Below are 17,806 nucleotides of genomic sequence, written 5' to 3'. Positions count from 1 at the left end.
ATGGAAGCCTAGGGAAAACACAATCAAGACTATGCAGCGTGCTCAACCAGGAGCTATTGGAAATTAATCAAATAGTGAACTGATTGATTAGTTCAAGTGAAAACAATGACAACAATTAGATAATTCAGAGTTTATGGATTTTTTTTTCTTTTGTTTTGGGTTTTTTGGGGGGATGTAAAACAACAAATTTTCATTGGTTTCAACTTGTTACATGTTTTTCTTCTTCATATCACTGAAATTTAATATCTCTGGATCTTAAATTATTTTGAGCAGAAACTGAAACATATAAACTGGGAAAAACTGTGATGAGCACTTCTTGTTACTTTCTGATATTTCAAATCATTAAGTGGAAAAACGATCTGCCCAAATAATAAATGACTACAATTGTTGTTTGGGAATATTTTCACTGCGGTTATTGCGGTGTTTCTGAACTTAACGAAGTGACCAAACTGCTCAATCATACGAGAGAAAGAAGAATCCTAAGCTTCGAGTGTGAAAAGTGAAAAAAAAAAAACAGATTTACAGTTCTAGATCAAAGTAGGGAGCATTTTGGCCAGTTCTTCACTGCTGGGAGAAGGGCGGGAGGGACATAAGTCTTTTTTTTTATTACACCACCACTAAATCATTTGGGTGTCACATGTAAATGTGGTCTTTTGATGTACATTTAAGTATACTGAATTTGCGAGGGAGGGGGGGATTTATGTGAATGCAATTTGCACACTCTTTAGTCAGATGCAATTATTTATTTAATTAGCTCATTTTCATGTCTCCATGTCTCCTTCTGAGCTGTGTCATCAAATTTCAAACTGCTAAGAAAACAGTACTTTGTTAATAATATCATCAATGCATTTACCATATCACTAACTGAACATTTATGGATTATACGTGAAATCATAAGTCAAATAGGGTGATAATCAACTAGTCACATTCATGTGGGTAGGCTATGAAAGGCCTTGCAAGTCTAAGTGTGTGTGTTCATGTGTCTAGTGTACTTAAATATGTGTGTGTACCTCCTGTCTGTCTCAAGGATTTGCTGTTTCAGCAGGGAAGGAATCAGTCCTATGCCTTTGCCATGCAGGAAAGTCAGCGTAAGGAAATTCCTGAGCTTCACAGTGGCAATCAGGCAGTTAAGGACCTGCCACTGAAAATGGAGCTGTATGTCAGTCACTTTCATGGCTTATTCACACTAGCACAACTGCTCTGGCATAAAAAAAAAAAGAGGCATTCTCATTCACTCACACCAACAACCAAGCAAATTGCCCTTATTTGAAAATGGTAGAGCATGTATATTTAAGTAGCCTACCATCTGAAAGCTTACCTTGCACACGAGCAATACTCTATTAAGTCGCTGCAGGCACCACAGCAAGTGTTAAGGCAATATTCTGCTGCCTAGAGTAAACAATAAAGCTAACTGCTGATTTCCGTGCCTACGTAAGTTAGAATTTGACATTTATATGGCCCAACAAATAGTTTCAACATGCATGTAAAAGCCATCGTTGCCTCTCTTTGTGACATTTCTAATAAGTAGTAACCGTTTTGGTGGCTTTCTAGGAACAAAGAGGTAAGCTAATAGCTACTATCCTCTCCAAGTCAACTAATGCAGCTACTCGTTAAACCTTTAAATAATATACTTTCTGTTTTTAAAGAATTTTAAATTTTGAAATCAGATTTAGTTTTGTTCAGCATCTGGAAAGCAGAGCCTGAAGACCTCGAATGGGCCGGGGGCACCACCACACAATGATGTTGCGTTCAAGTGCTCATAAATACGCAATTTCAGCTTTTAAAATCCCGGTTTACAAAAGAATTAACACAGTGTTAAATAGATATTGGTTTATTCTAAATAGGACAGTCAAACACTAAGTCAGATAGCTTTATTAATAGTATTATTTATTGACTTGTAAGTTGATTTGGGTGATTAGACTTTGTAGTTTGATTTTCCCACGTTTCTCAAAGCAGCATATGACGACACCAGCAAAGCCTTGTGCGGTTGCCGCAAACCCAACGTAGAATGTCGTAAAACGTGGAGTCGGCAGAGAAGTGAAGTGCTAGTTCTATTGATATGCAAACCGTGGTAGATTTCGCAGTTGGAAATAGGTAGTGATGTTTCATTGGCTACTTTTTGACCCCAGTCGGCATGTTTTAAAACTACAATGGACGCAGCGAGGACACAGAAAATGAGCTGATCTCCAGCAAAACCACCTCGAAAATGGCTGCATACACCGCTGAAGGTAAAACAAAACAGTTGCTAAAATTCATAACTGGAAGACAAATCTATGATATCACGATTTAGCTCCAAGTTATTGTAGCTATCTTGTAATCACTTTCACAGATGTACATTATGCAACGTCCTATGAAGTCATTATTTCCTGTTTTGTGTTCTCTGCCATCCGAAGTGGCTGCAGGTCATTCTGTGGTGGTGGAAGTGAGCCCAGATATCCACATCTGTGGCTCCTGCAAAAAGCAGTACAATAATTATAAGGTCTTTCTCGCCCATAAGCAAAATGAATGTTTCCTGTCCACACCTGACACCCCAACCACTACTGCCACATCCACTCTCACAGGTAACATACTCCTCTTTCTGCTTTTGCTGTCCATAATTTGAATGAAAAATTGACTTTGCCTGTCAAATTATTTTCAGACTCCAGCACTGAGTTTATTTTTGAGGAGACCTACCAGACCTGTGTTGTGAGAGGTGTCAAAAAGATGACCAAAGCCCCAAAGACACCTTCCAAAAAACTAAAACCTGCCCTGACTTCAAAGAGACACAGCTGCTGTTTCTCAGGTTGGTGCCTCTTGCTGCTGATGAACACAGATCTTCAATCTCTAACAGGAAGAACTGCACTTCCTGCCACTCAAGCCCCATATCATTAATAGCTGTAAAAAGTATTTGCCTCATTCACTTTCCTGTTCCATATCATCAAACAAACTTTATTAAGTAAAATACGAAGAAAACCCAAGTATATACAAAATACAGTTTTTAAAAGCTAATTTCATTGATTAAGATAAGATAAGATAAGATAAGATAACCTTTATTAGTCCCACACGTGGGAAATTTGTTTTGTCACAGCAGGAAGTGGACAGTGCAAAAGTTATGACGCAAAAATTATTTATTAGAAAAAAAGGCTATCCAAAGCTGCCCTGTGTGAAAAGATAATCAAGCAAATCCATAAATAACAAAATTACACCCAAGAGTGCATCGATGGAGCATCCAGGGGGTCACAAAAGAACCCATCTAAGGAACTCTAAGCCTTACTTACCTCAGTTAAAGCTAGTGATCATTATTCAACAATAATAAAGAGACTGTGCAAAACTTGACTTTAGGAAAATATTCTGTGGACTGACGAGACAAAAGTTTAACTTTTTGGCAGGTTTGCATCCTGTCACAGCATTTCATAAACAACATCATACCAACAGTCAAACATGGTGGTATTGTGATGGTCTTGGGCTGCTTTACTCCTTCAGGACCTGGATGACTAGCTATAATTCAAAGAACCATGAATTCTGCTCTCTACTACAAAATCAGTTTGGCTTATGCAGCAGGACAATAATCCAAAAAACACATTGGCAAGTTCAAAATTCCATTCCAGTTTTGGAAAGTGCTGTAAAACAGCCACCGCTGACACAAAATGCTGTGCATCAGCAAAAAATTGAAAAGAGAGGCAGTAAAGTAGAACTAAAATGTACAAAATGACACAAGTAAAAACAACCATAAAAGAGTTTTATAAACGCACCCCCACAAATTTATGGGCACAAAGCATCAACAGAGTGACAAATAGGCAAAAAAAGAAGAAGAAAGAAATCGGGAACTTTTTCACAGCACTGTATTTATTTAGTACAGTGTTGATTGGACTTTTCACAAATGCAGAGGCTGCACACAATTTAAGAAAATGTTTGTTTTGTTTTTTTTACAATCTACAGGTTGCACTTTCAAGACACAGTATGGCCAAAAAGACATGGAACGGCATCTTAAAACTCACACCGGTACGCAAATGCTTTCAAAATATGTTCTTCGGTTGCAAAACCCCTTTAGAGTAAGGTTTAACCCCAGTTGTTTTTCTGTCTGCCATCCAGGTGAGAAGCCATTTGAATGTGAACTGTGCCACAAACGCTTCAGTCGGCGGGACAAGCTGAACATGCACAGCCGCTCGCACACAGGTGAGAAGCCACACAAATGTAAACACTGTCCCTATGCAGCAGCAGACAGCAGCAGCCTGAAGAAGCACCTGCGCATCCACTATGATGAACGGCCATTCAAATGCCAGATCTGTCCTTACGCCAGCCGCAACTCCAGCCAACTTACCGTGCATCTCCGCTCTCACACAGGTAGGTAGACAAAAAAATCCACAATTGTCAGCAGCTGTGTGACAGTTGTAGCTTAGAGACTGGTATTAAAACTGGCTTTATTTTGTTTATGTATTTATTTTCTAAGGGGATGCACCTTTTCAGTGCCAACAATGCGATGCAAAGTTCAAAATAAACTCAGACCTGAAGAGGCACATCCGGATTCACTCCGGCGAAAAGCCTTACAAATGTGACTTTTGTGAGTACTGCTGCGCCATGAAAGGCAACCTGAAATCGCACATTCAGATCAAACATGGTACGGAGAACTCCTTTCAGTGCGTGCACTGTGATTTCAAGTGTGCCAACAAGACTGCTCTGCGACAACACTTGAGAGAACACCAACCCACTCAGCCCATTCAGTGTTCCAAGTGCACTTACTCCTGCTCCAGCAAGGGGGCGCTCAAGGTCCACGAGCGGATCCACTCTGAAGACCGCCCTTTCAAATGTGACTTCTGCAACTTTGCCTCTAAGCAGCGCAGCAATCTTGTCATCCACAAGAAGAAGTGTCAGTCGGATAAGCTTGAAAAAGGCAGCGGTGGGAAAGGAGGCAGAGGTGGAGGCAAAAATTTAGGCACCGACTCTCCGAAGCCTGTCAGCTCTCGGTATCGAGCCAAACTAGATGCAGCTCGAGCCTTTTGCTGCGACTCGTGTGACGCTTCGTTTGTGAGGGAGGACTCCCTGCGGAGCCACAAAAAGCAGCATCGGGACACTCAGAGTGTGTTGCAACTCCAGCTCTCTACCCCAGCAGAAGCAGTTAACTTGGTTCCCGTTACCATGTCACAAACCAGCTCTGAGCTCGAAGTTCCTATCCCGTGTAACCCAATGCCTCCTTATAGTAATACACAGCTTAAAATCATTGTATCTCACCCGTTAGGCCAGGATAACCCCTTGCTCTCAACTGGTGGGGATGGCCAGAATAAGAGCAACATGGTCTTGCTTAGCCCAGAAAACCAGGACATGGTAGTTAACTCCATGATCCAGCAGGTCAACCTGCTGGCGCCTGTACAACCACTCGGTTCATCCCAAACCACAGAAGCCACTCTTGAACCCCAGACTGTCCTCCTGACTCAACTCAGCACCGACGATGCCAGCAACCCGCTCCACCAGGCCCTGATGCAAACGGCCATAACCGCTCAGGACTCGAGCAGCAGCACACAGACGTTCATCACCACCTGCTCTGAACTGGAGGGGCTCAATGCTTTGATCCAGGAAGGTGGCACAGAGATTACAGTGGTTACGGAAGGAAACTCTGCTTTGGTGACCACAGCACCTCTGCCTGATGTGGACATGTCCAAGCCAGCAGAGATGGTGACGGTTGAGGAGAGTGCCTTACCCTGTGAGGAAAGTGCATTACTGGTGCCAAACATCAGCCTGGGCAGCCAGAATGTGGTCATCCATGGCGTTCCACTTATAGTGTCTCCTCAGCCTCAGCAGAGCACGGTGGATCAGCTCTCCCCTCATGCACTCTATTCCAATTCACACACACTCGAAAGCATCCCACAGTGAACAGCGTTGTGTGTTTCTGAAAGTTAAAAGACAGTAACTGCATCATAAGCTATTTCTCTGCTGATAGTAACTTGTAGATCTAACGGTAACCACTAAAATAGCAAGACTGTTGGCTTTGGAGGTGTCGTTTGTTTAGTCTTAACATTTTAGAATAAAACATCAATTTTAACATTGTTTCATGCACTGTATCTTCAAGTGTTATATTTGCAGGCATCAAAAATTGAAATTAAACCATATTTCAGTTACAATATTTAATTGAAATCAGGTTTAATTTAAAGCAACATCATACAAAAAAATAAAAGAATAATACCGCAAATTAACAAAATGTGAAAGTGACTGAATGTATTTGTATGATGTATTTTTTATGTTTGTCCATTAGGTGGCAGCAGAGTGATGAGAGTATATAATGAAACTTGCTCTGCTTTTATGGAGTATTCAGACTGTAAGTGTACTGCTGCCCCGTGGTATTGATTATACATATTCTGTATGTATAGCTTTTGTTAAAAATAAATATTTTTTTCAAGCCCTCATTCTGAATCTGAAAAAGTAGATGTCAATTGTAGAAAGCATTAGGCTGCATATCAAGGTCTTAGCTTCTAAAAGGCGACTCGCATTCCCGATAGATTTTTCAATAAAGAGCCAGTTTTTTGCTTGCTGCTTTCTATTATTCTTCCTATTTTTACATTCAGACTTAAGCACTTAGTATTTGCAGAGAGCGGATGCTGCACCTGAATAGGATTCTCCTGTGTAAACACTTGACCATTGATTTCTTTCTGGTCTCTGAGCACTAATGGCTCTGCTGAAGCAGACTCTTACATTTTCTCGCTCAGCATGGCCACAAACTCAGATGAAGTGGTTTGATGGTTTAAAAAATATGTTTGCCAGCACTGTAGGTTGAGAGAGTTGGTGTCTGTTTTAGACAGGGGACTCTAGCTAGTAAGGGTATTACTGTAGTGTGTGTGCTTTAACACTGAAAATATATGAAGGATGGCTTTTCTATAATATCCCCATACTACTAATTTTCTTGAGAAATGCTGCACTTTTTTATACCATTATGTTTCTATAAGATACGACTGCTACTCACTTGAAGGTTTTGTCTTTTTGAAAGTGCTAGCCAAGAATTGTTTGATATGAAATGACTGCTTTGTCTGTCAATAAAGGAGCAGGAGACAGCTACCTTAGCATAAACACTGGATATGGAAAACAGCTAGCCTAGCTGGGTAAGAAAGCGTAGTTACTTATTTTGTGAATTCTTCTTTGAACTGGAAAATTTAGGGTGCTAATTTGAGACATCCTTATGAAAGGGTTAGGCGTATTGTTTTAGAGACTTGGGTGTATCCAAACTATGCTAATTGTGTGCTGATTGGTTAGAGTGCTAGCTTTAGCCCACATTTGCTAATAATTGTTTTACGTGTGAATGCAGTATTTGACCTATCAAATTAAAATGCTACACTTATTTTCTGTTCACGCAGGTCCTCAAACAACAAACATGGTAGAAATCTAATCGTTTGAAATATAACCCATTGTATAACCCAGGATAACTTAAAATTTCAACTTCAATTATTTCCAGTGACAGAAAAAAGCTTCCATGGATAACAGTGCTAACTTTTAATAAATATGACGCCACCACTAGATGCCACAGAAACTACTACTAAAATCTTATTGTTAGATGGTGGTTACCATGTTTGGTTTTTGTTTGTGTATTTATGTAACTTAAGCAAGCTCTTTAGATTGTTTGCTGTGCTTTTTCTACTATTTCTCTATTTTCTACCTTGAAATTAAAAGACAGATCAAAATACTCATTTTGCTCCTAAGTAGAAGGGAAAATCTGAAGTTAGGTTCTGTTTCTTGTATGATTTAAGCAACATAAAGCCAGCTTATAGTGAAGAATGTACCACAAAGAGAGCAGCATGCAAACACTAAATCTGCATCAGTTCTGCACTTGGGTTGCATTATGAGTGCCTGCACTCAAACTCAGATTTTTCGAACCACTCTGTGTCACCTCTTCTTCAGGTGGAACTAGGGGGGAAAAAATCCTGAAATTCCATTATGCATGAAGATGAGTGTTATGTGGGAAAACCACAAAGCACTCTGATGTATCTCTTTGATCTATTATCTAACAGACTTCCAGGCCATAATCCTAAGCACCCTTGAGGAGGACAGACCCTTTCTTTCCCCCTTCTCCTCTTCCACATGTGACGTCATAGCTGGGTTAACCCCTTAGCAGTCCTATTAGTCCCCTAAACCATCCAATGTCCCGTGGGCGGTACGTCCGACTGCTAACAGTTTAAGTGCCTTTTCTATGGGTTACAATGTCTTAAGAGCCCTACTTGGGGAGAAGGTTTGAAGAGAGTTGTTATATTTATTTATTTTATTCTGTTTACATTTTTTGGAAAAATAGTGAATTGGTTACAGTATAAATCATACCCAATTTGGTCTGTAAGCTTGTTTTCATATTTCAAAGCTAACTAGAGTGCATTCTCTTGGCAAATCCTAAAGCTTTGCTTGCTTTTCTTTTTTTGATAAATGCTAGGATGAGTTTAAAATGAAGCTCTTCATACTGTATAGCACTTCTGTGTTTCTTCCTTCCTGTGTTTGAGATGCAAGCCTTTGAATGGGGGCCATAAATGGCTTCCCAAAAAGCAATTTCCACTCACAGCTGCTTAAAGAAATCGTAACTTGTGATGCATTCCTTCTGGACATAAATAGATCCAGAAAGGACCAGGTGATGGAAAGATGGACAACAACCAGAGCAAGATGACACTTTGGCAAAAAACTGCCGGTGCTCTAAATAGTGTGAAAATGGTAGTAAAATAAACCTAAATGAATTGAGTTTGTTCACTTCTGTCATCAGAGGTAGCTATTAATCAGCCACCGAGTCCAAACAGTTTTTCATTCCTTCAAATACAATCTGTCCCTCGGTTCAACAGTGCATCTCTGACCTTTGGTTTGTTTGCACACAATTTGCAATCCCATCAGTAAATGGCATTGAATGCCTTAATGAAATTAACTGATTGGCGAAGTATTGATATGGATTTGTTTTTCCGATGCAGGCATCTTTTGGCTGTGACACTATTGACATCTTAAGTGAATTTTGATTTCTTAGTGCACTGGAGGCTTTTATCTTGTCTGTGTTCAATTCTTTTTGTCTTTCTGATAGAAATTCATGATGAAAGCGGTATGTGATCAGCCGAGGGACAAAAAGACACCTCAATTTGCTTTTCTGAATGCAATGTGATTATTTGCTGAGACATTATTAGGCTATTGTAGCGTCTACGAGAGGAATCGATAGTATCACTTTAGGGCAAACTCTGGATTTAAAATGACTTTGCCTCTGTGGGTGGTTGTATATTTCACGCTGCATGTTTGTTCTTCTTTAATGAACTCGGGCACAATTCAAAGCTGCTCAAATTTGTTCCTGTGATTCTTGAGTTTTTCACACTCTCTCAAAGCTTTGACACTATTTTGTGGTATTTATTTAGCATTTGAGTGTTTGGGGTGTTGTTTTTGTCTTTTGTCGTCTATCTTGGGCTGTCAGGAAGCATTACTCTGACAGGCCCTTTTGTTGTTGTTACTTTAAGATTGAAAGCAGAGTTTAAAACCAGTCCTCGGGGTGGGGGCAGCAAAATAAGTATAATTTTGAGCCAATAGGCATGGCTGCAGTGGGAGCACAAGAGCCCATAAAAGTCCTTTAGTGGACAAAAGAATGCTACAGTATCTCCTGCTCTTCAACACAGAGCCAGTGCCTTTTAAAATAATGTCTTTTATTCCTCTGTGACAATGTGGGCTTCACCGTTTTGCAGCGATAGCTGCACGTAATCTTGTGAATGCAAATAACCGGCTATCAGCTTTTGTGATTCAGGAACAAAGACATTTAGCTATTGTTTTCCTGTCTTGTTTCTGTGCCGCTAACCCTATACAAATGCATGTTTTAATGATTTTGGCCGTGCACATCAGTGCCGTATATTCAAAGGGAAACAAGCACTCAGTTGTTTTCTTTTATTCCATATATGGTCGGATGCAGGTTTTGCTGGGAACCCGAGCCAAGTGTTAGTCTTGGGCCATCAGGTTTGGCTCTGCGCAGATATGGGATTTGTTTTTTTATGCTCGGTTTTGCGACAACCTTTGATCATTCTCATATGTCAGCATGTTGCTTTGTGTGTTCTCTGTCCGCATAGTCTCATAGTTTGCAGAGCAGCACAGTCAGTTTTTGTGTGCTTCAACATTTGTTTTCATCAGACTGCCTTTATACGGTGATTTGATTGTTGTTAAGCATTCCATAATTGCAGTCATAGTAAGTTTGATAATAAGAGTATTTGTACAAGTACTGATGTGTTTATTATAAGGACACACTGGTTGTTAGTCCCTGGTAGGAGTTGCTTTTTACACATGTGGCTTTTGAATCAATACTTATGTGTTAACTGTGAATATTGTCCTCAAAGAAGGAACAAAACTGTTGCATAAGCAAACAAACCTATTTACAATTTTAGAAATTCCATTGGTTCTCAGCAGATGCCTATGAGCAAGCAAAATATTTTCTCTGTTCACGCATGCCTTATCCTAAAACAACAAACACGATGGAAATCTAATCTTTTGACATACAAGCCATTGTTGTGTGTGCGTGTGCGCGCACATGCTTGTGTATGCGCTTAAGTCTTTGTTTACCATGTGTGCTTTCAGAGTGCTTAATGCGCACAGATACTGCTGCCTCAATAATTCTTACACAATGGGAAACACTGAAGCCTTTGGTGGATCTGAAACACTTCACCTGAGAAATGTGGGGGTTTTAAAACTGCATCCCCGTCAAAAATCTCTCCAGTTTTTATTCTTTTTGTGTGTTTGATGTATTTTACTTAAAACATTTTCTTTTTAATGAACTGCAGAAATACTTTTATATTTCTAAATCTGTTGTGGTGGCCCTACATACATTTATTGCATCCTACCTATAATTTCTTCAGTGTATCTTGTTTGTGTAATAATTATTGTTGATCATTTACTGCACTGCAGGAGTCACTGACAGACCCATAGAAATGTTTGAGATGCTCAGGAATGGAATGGTGAAGAGTTGAAGGGTAAGATTTAGACTCTTTACTAGTATTAATATTAAAATTAATACGATAGAGAAGAAGACATTTCCAGTTTTACTGTTACTAGTGAAAAAGCTTTGGTGAACTGGGGATGGCCAGCCTTTTTTAACCTTTAAATAAAGTTGTATTTGTGCCACCTTAATGTCCACCCAACCCCATGGAAAGTCATAGCCTGTCCATATTTGATGTTTGTTTGACCCCATAAGGGCACGAACCTTGGCTGATCCTTCATCTGAGGACAAAGCTTATGTTTGCAGTGACATCATAAATGCCTGCTCAGAGAAAACAATGGCTGATGAATTTAGCTGGAGTCCAGCACACTGGACAGCAGTGACACAGAGACGTTGGCCGAAACTTCCAGTGTCATGGAAATGTTTCAAACAATGACCAACACCTTGGCCAAACATGCAGAGTACTCCCAAAATGAGGGGAGCTGTAGTCTGAAGAGATCAAAATGCTGTGGTTGTTTTAGGGACAGTGGCAGGGAGAGCCTGAGCACGGCTGGGATCATCAGGTTATAACACCAAGTGTTTATATGAATCTTTGTGACTGTTGGAGACAGTCAGGGATGGGGCACTGCTCCTGGGGGAAGAAAGACACTTTGTTTTTATAGGCTGCCTGGAATGTGTTGAGGACTCTGGACATCTGCTTTATTAGCATATGTGAATCTACCCCCAGCTATGTATCTGCTGGTGGTCTGATAATGGATCTTACTGTTACTGATAAATGTAAATACAGACTAGGATGCCTGGTTTGCGTTTTTTGCGCCGTTTAATTAATGGCTTTATTTTCATAATAATGTTTAGACATTTACATTCGAACCCCTGACTAAAGCATAGGAGGCAGGCTTTGTGAAATTCATGCTTTTTTGAATGGAAGTTGGGTTTTTTCCCCCCCTGTTTTCTCAGTTGCACTACTTTGCTGTTTCAGTCTGGCTCTCCTGCAGCTTATTGGTGTGAAAATTCCTCAGAAGCATTCTCAGAGTCATTCTCGGGTCGTTACAGATGCACCCCACCCATGCACTCATACCGGCTCGTGGATTACCATTTTCTTTGTTAAGCTAATTGCATTGCATTGTGTCTGTTTAAAAATCAAGTAGGGGGTATGTGAGCCTATAAATGAATGCACAAGGACTTATGGATGAGATGTATTTTCTTCACATGTAAATTAAATAATTGGCATTGTTGGATATGATTTTTAAAATGACTAATCGATTAGTTACATATTTTTTTCTTGCAGTTCTCTGCTCGAACTCGATTGTATTACCCTGTTATGAAGTCGACTCGGGTTGTTTCCTGCTATCACGTCTTCATGACAGAAAATTAATTAGTGTATGAATAATGCACCATTTCGCTTGCGATAAAGATCATGTGGCAAAGTGCCTTCAGACAGATATCATCTATTAAATAAACCAGGCTCGTGTAACCTAACACCTTGTGGGGAATGCACTCAATCAAGCCTATTGTTTCTGTTCACATACAGTTCCTTCTGTGAGATAAGTCTGACCTGGCCACGGAGATAACAACAATGCCCTAAAAGCACTGATGAGGCATTGACTGTCAGCGCCACAGTTAGCAAGATTTCCACCCAGATTCATACGCAATTCAGGTTAGGCAAGCAGCTGCGGTCATCAGAGGTGCAATAAATTAACTTAATAAATAATACAGGGAAAGTAAGCCATTGTTGCTAATATCACATTATCCCAGACTAATATTCAGACTCTTAGTCAGGATGTAATTTAGTGAGCTGGTGCCTGTGGTGTGATTCATGCAGCAATTTGATCATGCCACCATTTGAATAGGCAGCATAAATATTATGGCACAGAGGATGTGAGTCAGGACAGAGAATCCAGTTCACTGGGCCATTACTTGAGTTGAAAGGAAAAAGAGGAAGTTGGTTTGAAGATTTGTCACCATCAGATCTCTCTGTTTTAGAAAGGGGGTTGGCTCAACAAAGCTCAGGAATGTGAAGAAAGATCTGGGTGTTGGGAATGTTTGTTCCCATAAATAGGAGCGACTAGTCGCCAGTTTCTGGGTGGGAAGAACAGCTAATAATACTATTCCAGCTGCATTATTATAGCTCCAATATTAACTGATATAATACAGAGAATTTTAATTTAATTTACATAAAATATATAAATAAAATGATTTCATAATGTGGGACAAAATAGTGGTGCCAATATTTGGTGGTTCCAATCAACTTTCTTTATTTCTAACAAAACCTGCTTCAAATGCCTGAATATGCGTTATGTTTATCTTGATCAGCAGGTTTAGTCTGTTGCCACAAATCTGCAGTGCAACAGGTTAATCAAAACTGACCCTTTGTTTCGTGTCATCCTCCTAAAATGCAGATGTGGTTGTCTTGTTGTATGATTTTGGACCTAAATTCCTGCTACAAGCTCCTTTGAGGCAGTTGTCCATGCTCAGCCACTCATCACTGGTGGTGGTTGATGTATCCATCTGTGCCAGCAAAGGGGAGCTAATCCCTGACAACTGCACGCCTCTGACACCATGTCTGTTGCACTGCTGGTTGTGCGATACAGTAGCTTCTCCTCTTTTGTCCTTGAAATTGTTTTAATTATCCCCACAGCAGGGAGAAGTCGAAAACATAAGATTGAGACAGTAGGATGGACAAAAGTACACAAGTGTGATAGTACAGTGTTGCAGATGACAGTCAGTGATATAATTGAAAAGGTGAGTGATGTGAAAGCAGCAGTGAATCAACTTCAAATATTATAAAAGCATCTAAATGTTTATGGATAACTGAAACTTCCAAAGCACACGATGCCTTTTTAAATCATAGTTAATTATGCTTATTTTAAAATCAGCTACTCTTCCTAATAAAAATTATGACTTTTAGTATATTTTATTTATTTATTGTTCCATTAGAAGTATCGTCCTGTAGTTGAATAGCCAGAGACTAATTTAAGTGCGCATTAATGAGTATTTCATGAGCGATACACCCACTAGAAAGTTTTAAAAAGCAAATTACTTTAAAACTCTAGAACCTGTTATGCTTGCTAAACCATGCTTAACAAGTGCAATGTATGTAGATGTGTGCATGTGGGGGTGTGTGTGAACATGCATGTGTAGGCTGAGATAAGCCACAGCCTCATGCGATCACTTGTTCCACCACCGAGACTTGGTGGACCTCCCAGCAGCCGACGAGAGGTGCGCATGATCCGAGAGGATCATGTGACCTCTAAAATGCCGCAATAATCCAATATCCATGTCTGTTAGTTGTGCGCGTCACTTTCTGTTGGAAAGTTAATGCTCTGAATCTTTGTGGAATGCCAGCCTACGTGTTAACTTTAGATATCGATAAGGAGAAGACGGGGTCGTCATTTTAGGGCAAAGGTTGCCTTTAGTTTCTGTAGATTAAAATGGAGGTTGAAAAACTTAGATTGGCCATTTATGTAAATACTCAACCCCCCCTCCCAGTTTCTGCTCTCCCAAGTCAAACACCCATCCCCCTCAGACTCTCCTCTTCTCCTTGCCCCATGAGAGGCGAGATGGTGGAGGGGGAAGAGAGACAGAGATCCCAAACCATCTGAATCCCTTTTAACTAAGTGGACTGAGAGCAGTAGGGCAATTATTCCACCATGATGCATTCCTTTTCAAAAGAGGATGCCATCACCGTGCAACAAATGGAATGCAAGCTGTGTTATGGCCAGTGAAGGAATGCCACATCCAACTCACAGAAAAGTACATGAAAGAAAACATTAAATCAGGTGCTTTAAAAAAACTATATAAGTTGAAGCGTTCTATAAATTTATTAGGACCACAATATAAAAACAGAACAAAACATGTAAAGCAAAAGACATTACTTGAAGTTAAGTAGTATTTATTATGCAGAATCTCCTCAGTCGGGATGATGTTGTGATATGTTAGCAAAATAAATATCAATCAATCAATTATGATTGGTTGAGATGGAGCACAACTAAAATGCTTGTTACAAGTAACTACAGTTCCTTTTAACCAAATGGTCGACTAAAAAGTAAGATGTTTTCCCTGAAACACTGCAAAAACAAGTGTAAAATAGATCAAATAGTGACATTTGAGTGAAAATCAAGTATATGGATAATAACTAAAAAAAATAAAACTTCTGTATAGACAGCCACAGTCTGTAAATTAGGTAACAGTTACAATGGCTCAGATTGCTTTGTAACTGATTAATTCATGTTTAAAGCATATTTCAATAGATTCTCCCATGTTCAGAGCATGAATGCTTGGATAAACAGTGTGTGGTTTGTGGTAGCTGACCACAAGCTGTTAGTTTTCCTGAGATTTGATTATCTATCACTTACATTGTAGGCCAATTTCCTCCAACTATAAACACAGGCTTAATGATGAAAAATACAGCTGTGTGGTGTTTGAATGCCTACAATTAACTAAGATTAATAACAGCGTGCTGTGATGGAGCCCCCACCTCATACTCGGACCCTCAGGCAAAAGTTCTGTGAGAAAAATTTTCTCATTTTCAGTCGCAGCGTCAAAAGAGATGTGTTTTGTAAAGGTTTGCCGATCTGTCTGTTTGGAATTTGAAGGCTTTATTTTTCTATTTCTGTCAATTTTAAACTTTATTTTACAGAAAATATAAGAAAAAAAGGCAATTTTTTTTATGATAAATCATTTATTAACGCTTCAAAGCAATGTTTGCTTTTGTAGTTTATTATTGTTTTATTTATAATAACAATGCTGTTAATTCTTTAAGAAGATATAATAACAAATTATACACTTTGTGGTCATTAAAGATATGATTTTAGTCTGGCGGGGGTTCTTTTCCCATACCCCACCTGTAGATTGTGCACCGCTGATTGCTCCAGACACCCTTTCCAGGTCCACTTCTTCAGTGTTTAATGGAGCTCATCGTCCCCTACTAATTCTCTCACCATTTCCCCTGAAACTGGACACTCTGCCACATGTATCATCCAATAGCACCTTTCTTAGGAAGTGACTGGAGCATGGAGTGAGAGCTTTAGCACTTCTTTTAAAGAGTAAGACAATAGGAACAAGACAAATTTCCAACTGAGCAGCTGTGTGGTGGAAAACACTTGCCTTTGTGTAATCCTTCCCACAGTCGCATAGGGGCTGTCATATGCTCAGCATTTGCTCAACTTTTTTAATGGGGTTTTGAATGCATGTGGGGTGAAACCAAACACATCCTTAGATGTGTGAAAGTCGCAGGGTATAAAGACAGATGTATGAATGCTCAGTTCCTATTCTCCCACCTCATCTCTGTAATGATTTAGTGCCTGTTTAAGAAGAATTGCCTTTTTTGTCATATAGCCACAGATGTTTCCGCCCATCTGTCTTTTATTTATGGCTGATAAAGCAGTATATTTACATTCATCCTTACAGAGTTAGATGACAGTAGTACATTTGTAAATAACAGTGCTTTGTATCTATATGCTAAATTGCTAGCTTGGTTCAGATCTGTAGGAAAAAACAATGTGTCTTTGTATGTGACCTCATTGTTCCTTGGGTGAACCTAAGTCCATCTGAAAGCCTCACCACTAAGCAGCCATCTTGGTAATTCCTCCAGGTATTTATTTAGAATATTTTTTTATTGTTAGGGAAAATCAGCCGCTCTTTCATAATCTCAATTCTTTATTTAGCAGTGACAGCTATTGAACGTGACACGCGAAATGAACGCAAATTAAATTTCATTTAATGATAAAAATTAAAATCAAGAGTTATGATCTATTATATATACTATATATTATTTTAAAAAAAAATTTTTTTTTTTTAAATATACCTTGCTAGTTTTAATTATTTTTGCTAGCATTAGCTGACAACCATCTTCTCTAAATGGGTCACTAATGTCTTCAAAAAGAAAAACAAAAATGTAGTGGCTTCCTTTTGGGCATTTCATAGTGGCCAAAATGCCCCAAAGGGCTTTAAAACAGCATTTGAGGGTGCTTGTTTAGCTCATTGGGTTGAGCAGATTGCATAGATATGCTATAAGTCTGAGGTACCTGGGTTCAACTCCATACCAAGGCCAATCATGCTGTGTTTTTCCCCTGGTCTTTCTCACAGTTTTACTATTTCTTCCCCACTGTCAGCCACCAAAATACAGGCTTTAAAAACAGCTGTGAGGTTAATATGGTCTGGAAGTGTAGCTGGTCATTCTACTGGTCATTAGATTACAGGTGCTAACCCTGGTTACGACCCCAACTTCCACAATTATTCAGTGATATCTCAGTGGCTAAATGCCATCTGTTATATGCAGTTTGTTTGTTTGCTTTGCTTTAACCGGTGGAGAGACTCAGCCAAACATGTTTCTTTCTTTGTATTCATGCTAAGCTATGATTTATGCCGTAGCCTCATATTAACCTTACAAACATGAGTCAAACATTCAATAGTTGAGCAAGAAATCAAAATGTGTCCAATTTTAAGTTTGCAAATGGGAAACAGTAGCTTGAAATCTCTGCAGTCTGTGTATGAAACTTCCCAGTGTCTGCGTCGTGTTAGCAGGCAGTTTCTGTGTGTTGACACACAGAAAGCAGTCAGTTAAATGCGTCTGCGAGATAACTCCAGTCCGAGCCTTTCATCCTCTGGACATTTGGACGGAGGCTCAGACAGGTCAGGGTTAATGACAGGCTGTCAGTGCACCTTTAATGTACTACGTGTTGAGTAAAGGCCGTTTTCTCATCCGCACATAGATAATGGTTTTGAAAAGAAAAAGGTCAACACTGATAAATAACTGGATTTTGATCATCAAATATTGATGAAAAACGAATGATTCATGTCCCAACCTACACTACCCAGGTGAGTTCATATTTCATATCAGTGTAACCGACCTCTCATCTGTCCTGAAAAACATTTCCTTTAGGGAAGTCTGACTGTAATGGAATACTAGTAAAAAACAGA

At 39.5% G+C, this 17,806-nt stretch overlaps 1 protein-coding gene across 2 annotated transcripts; it reads left to right on the top strand.

Moving 5' to 3' along the window:
- The first annotated feature begins 1,983 nt into the window (after window positions 1-1,983).
- zfp64 (zinc finger protein 64 homolog (mouse)) lies at window positions 1,984-15,505 on the top strand. Of its 2 annotated transcripts, none has more exons than XM_005918816.3 (7): window positions 1,984-2,228; window positions 2,498-2,561; window positions 2,639-2,782; window positions 3,919-3,981; window positions 4,072-4,323; window positions 4,430-8,058; window positions 8,134-15,505. In XM_005918816.3, the coding sequence occupies exons 3-6, from the start codon at window positions 2,704-2,706 to the stop codon at window positions 5,845-5,847; spliced, it is 1,812 nt and encodes a 603-aa protein (XP_005918878.1). In that variant the 5' UTR covers window positions 1,984-2,228; window positions 2,498-2,561; window positions 2,639-2,703; the 3' UTR covers window positions 5,848-8,058; window positions 8,134-15,505. The 2 variants fall into 2 exon arrangements, with proteins under 2 accessions (XP_005918878.1, XP_005918877.1); XM_005918815.3 differs by having other exon boundaries at window positions 2,394-2,561; window positions 8,134-15,495.
- The last annotated feature ends 2,301 nt before the right edge of the window (window positions 15,506-17,806 follow it).

This window comes from Haplochromis burtoni, unplaced genomic scaffold, assembly GCF_018398535.1.
Source record: "Haplochromis burtoni strain Fernald_Lab_line unplaced genomic scaffold, NCSU_Asbu1 Contig_31, whole genome shotgun sequence".
NCBI lineage: Eukaryota > Metazoa > Chordata > Actinopteri > Cichliformes > Cichlidae > Haplochromis > Haplochromis burtoni.
This window is presented reverse-complemented; position numbering and strand designations above follow the sequence as displayed.

Coding starts and splice junctions, on each gene's coding strand:
- zfp64 (XM_005918815.3), top strand. CDS start 2,207: ATGGCTGCATACACCGCTGAAG. Junction 2,229..2,393: donor GGCTGCATACACCGCTGAAG/GTAAAACAAAAC, acceptor TGCCATCCGAAG/TGGCTGCAGGTCATTCTGTG. Junction 4,324..4,429: donor GCATCTCCGCTCTCACACAG/GTAGGTAGACAA, acceptor TTATTTTCTAAG/GGGATGCACCTTTTCAGTGC.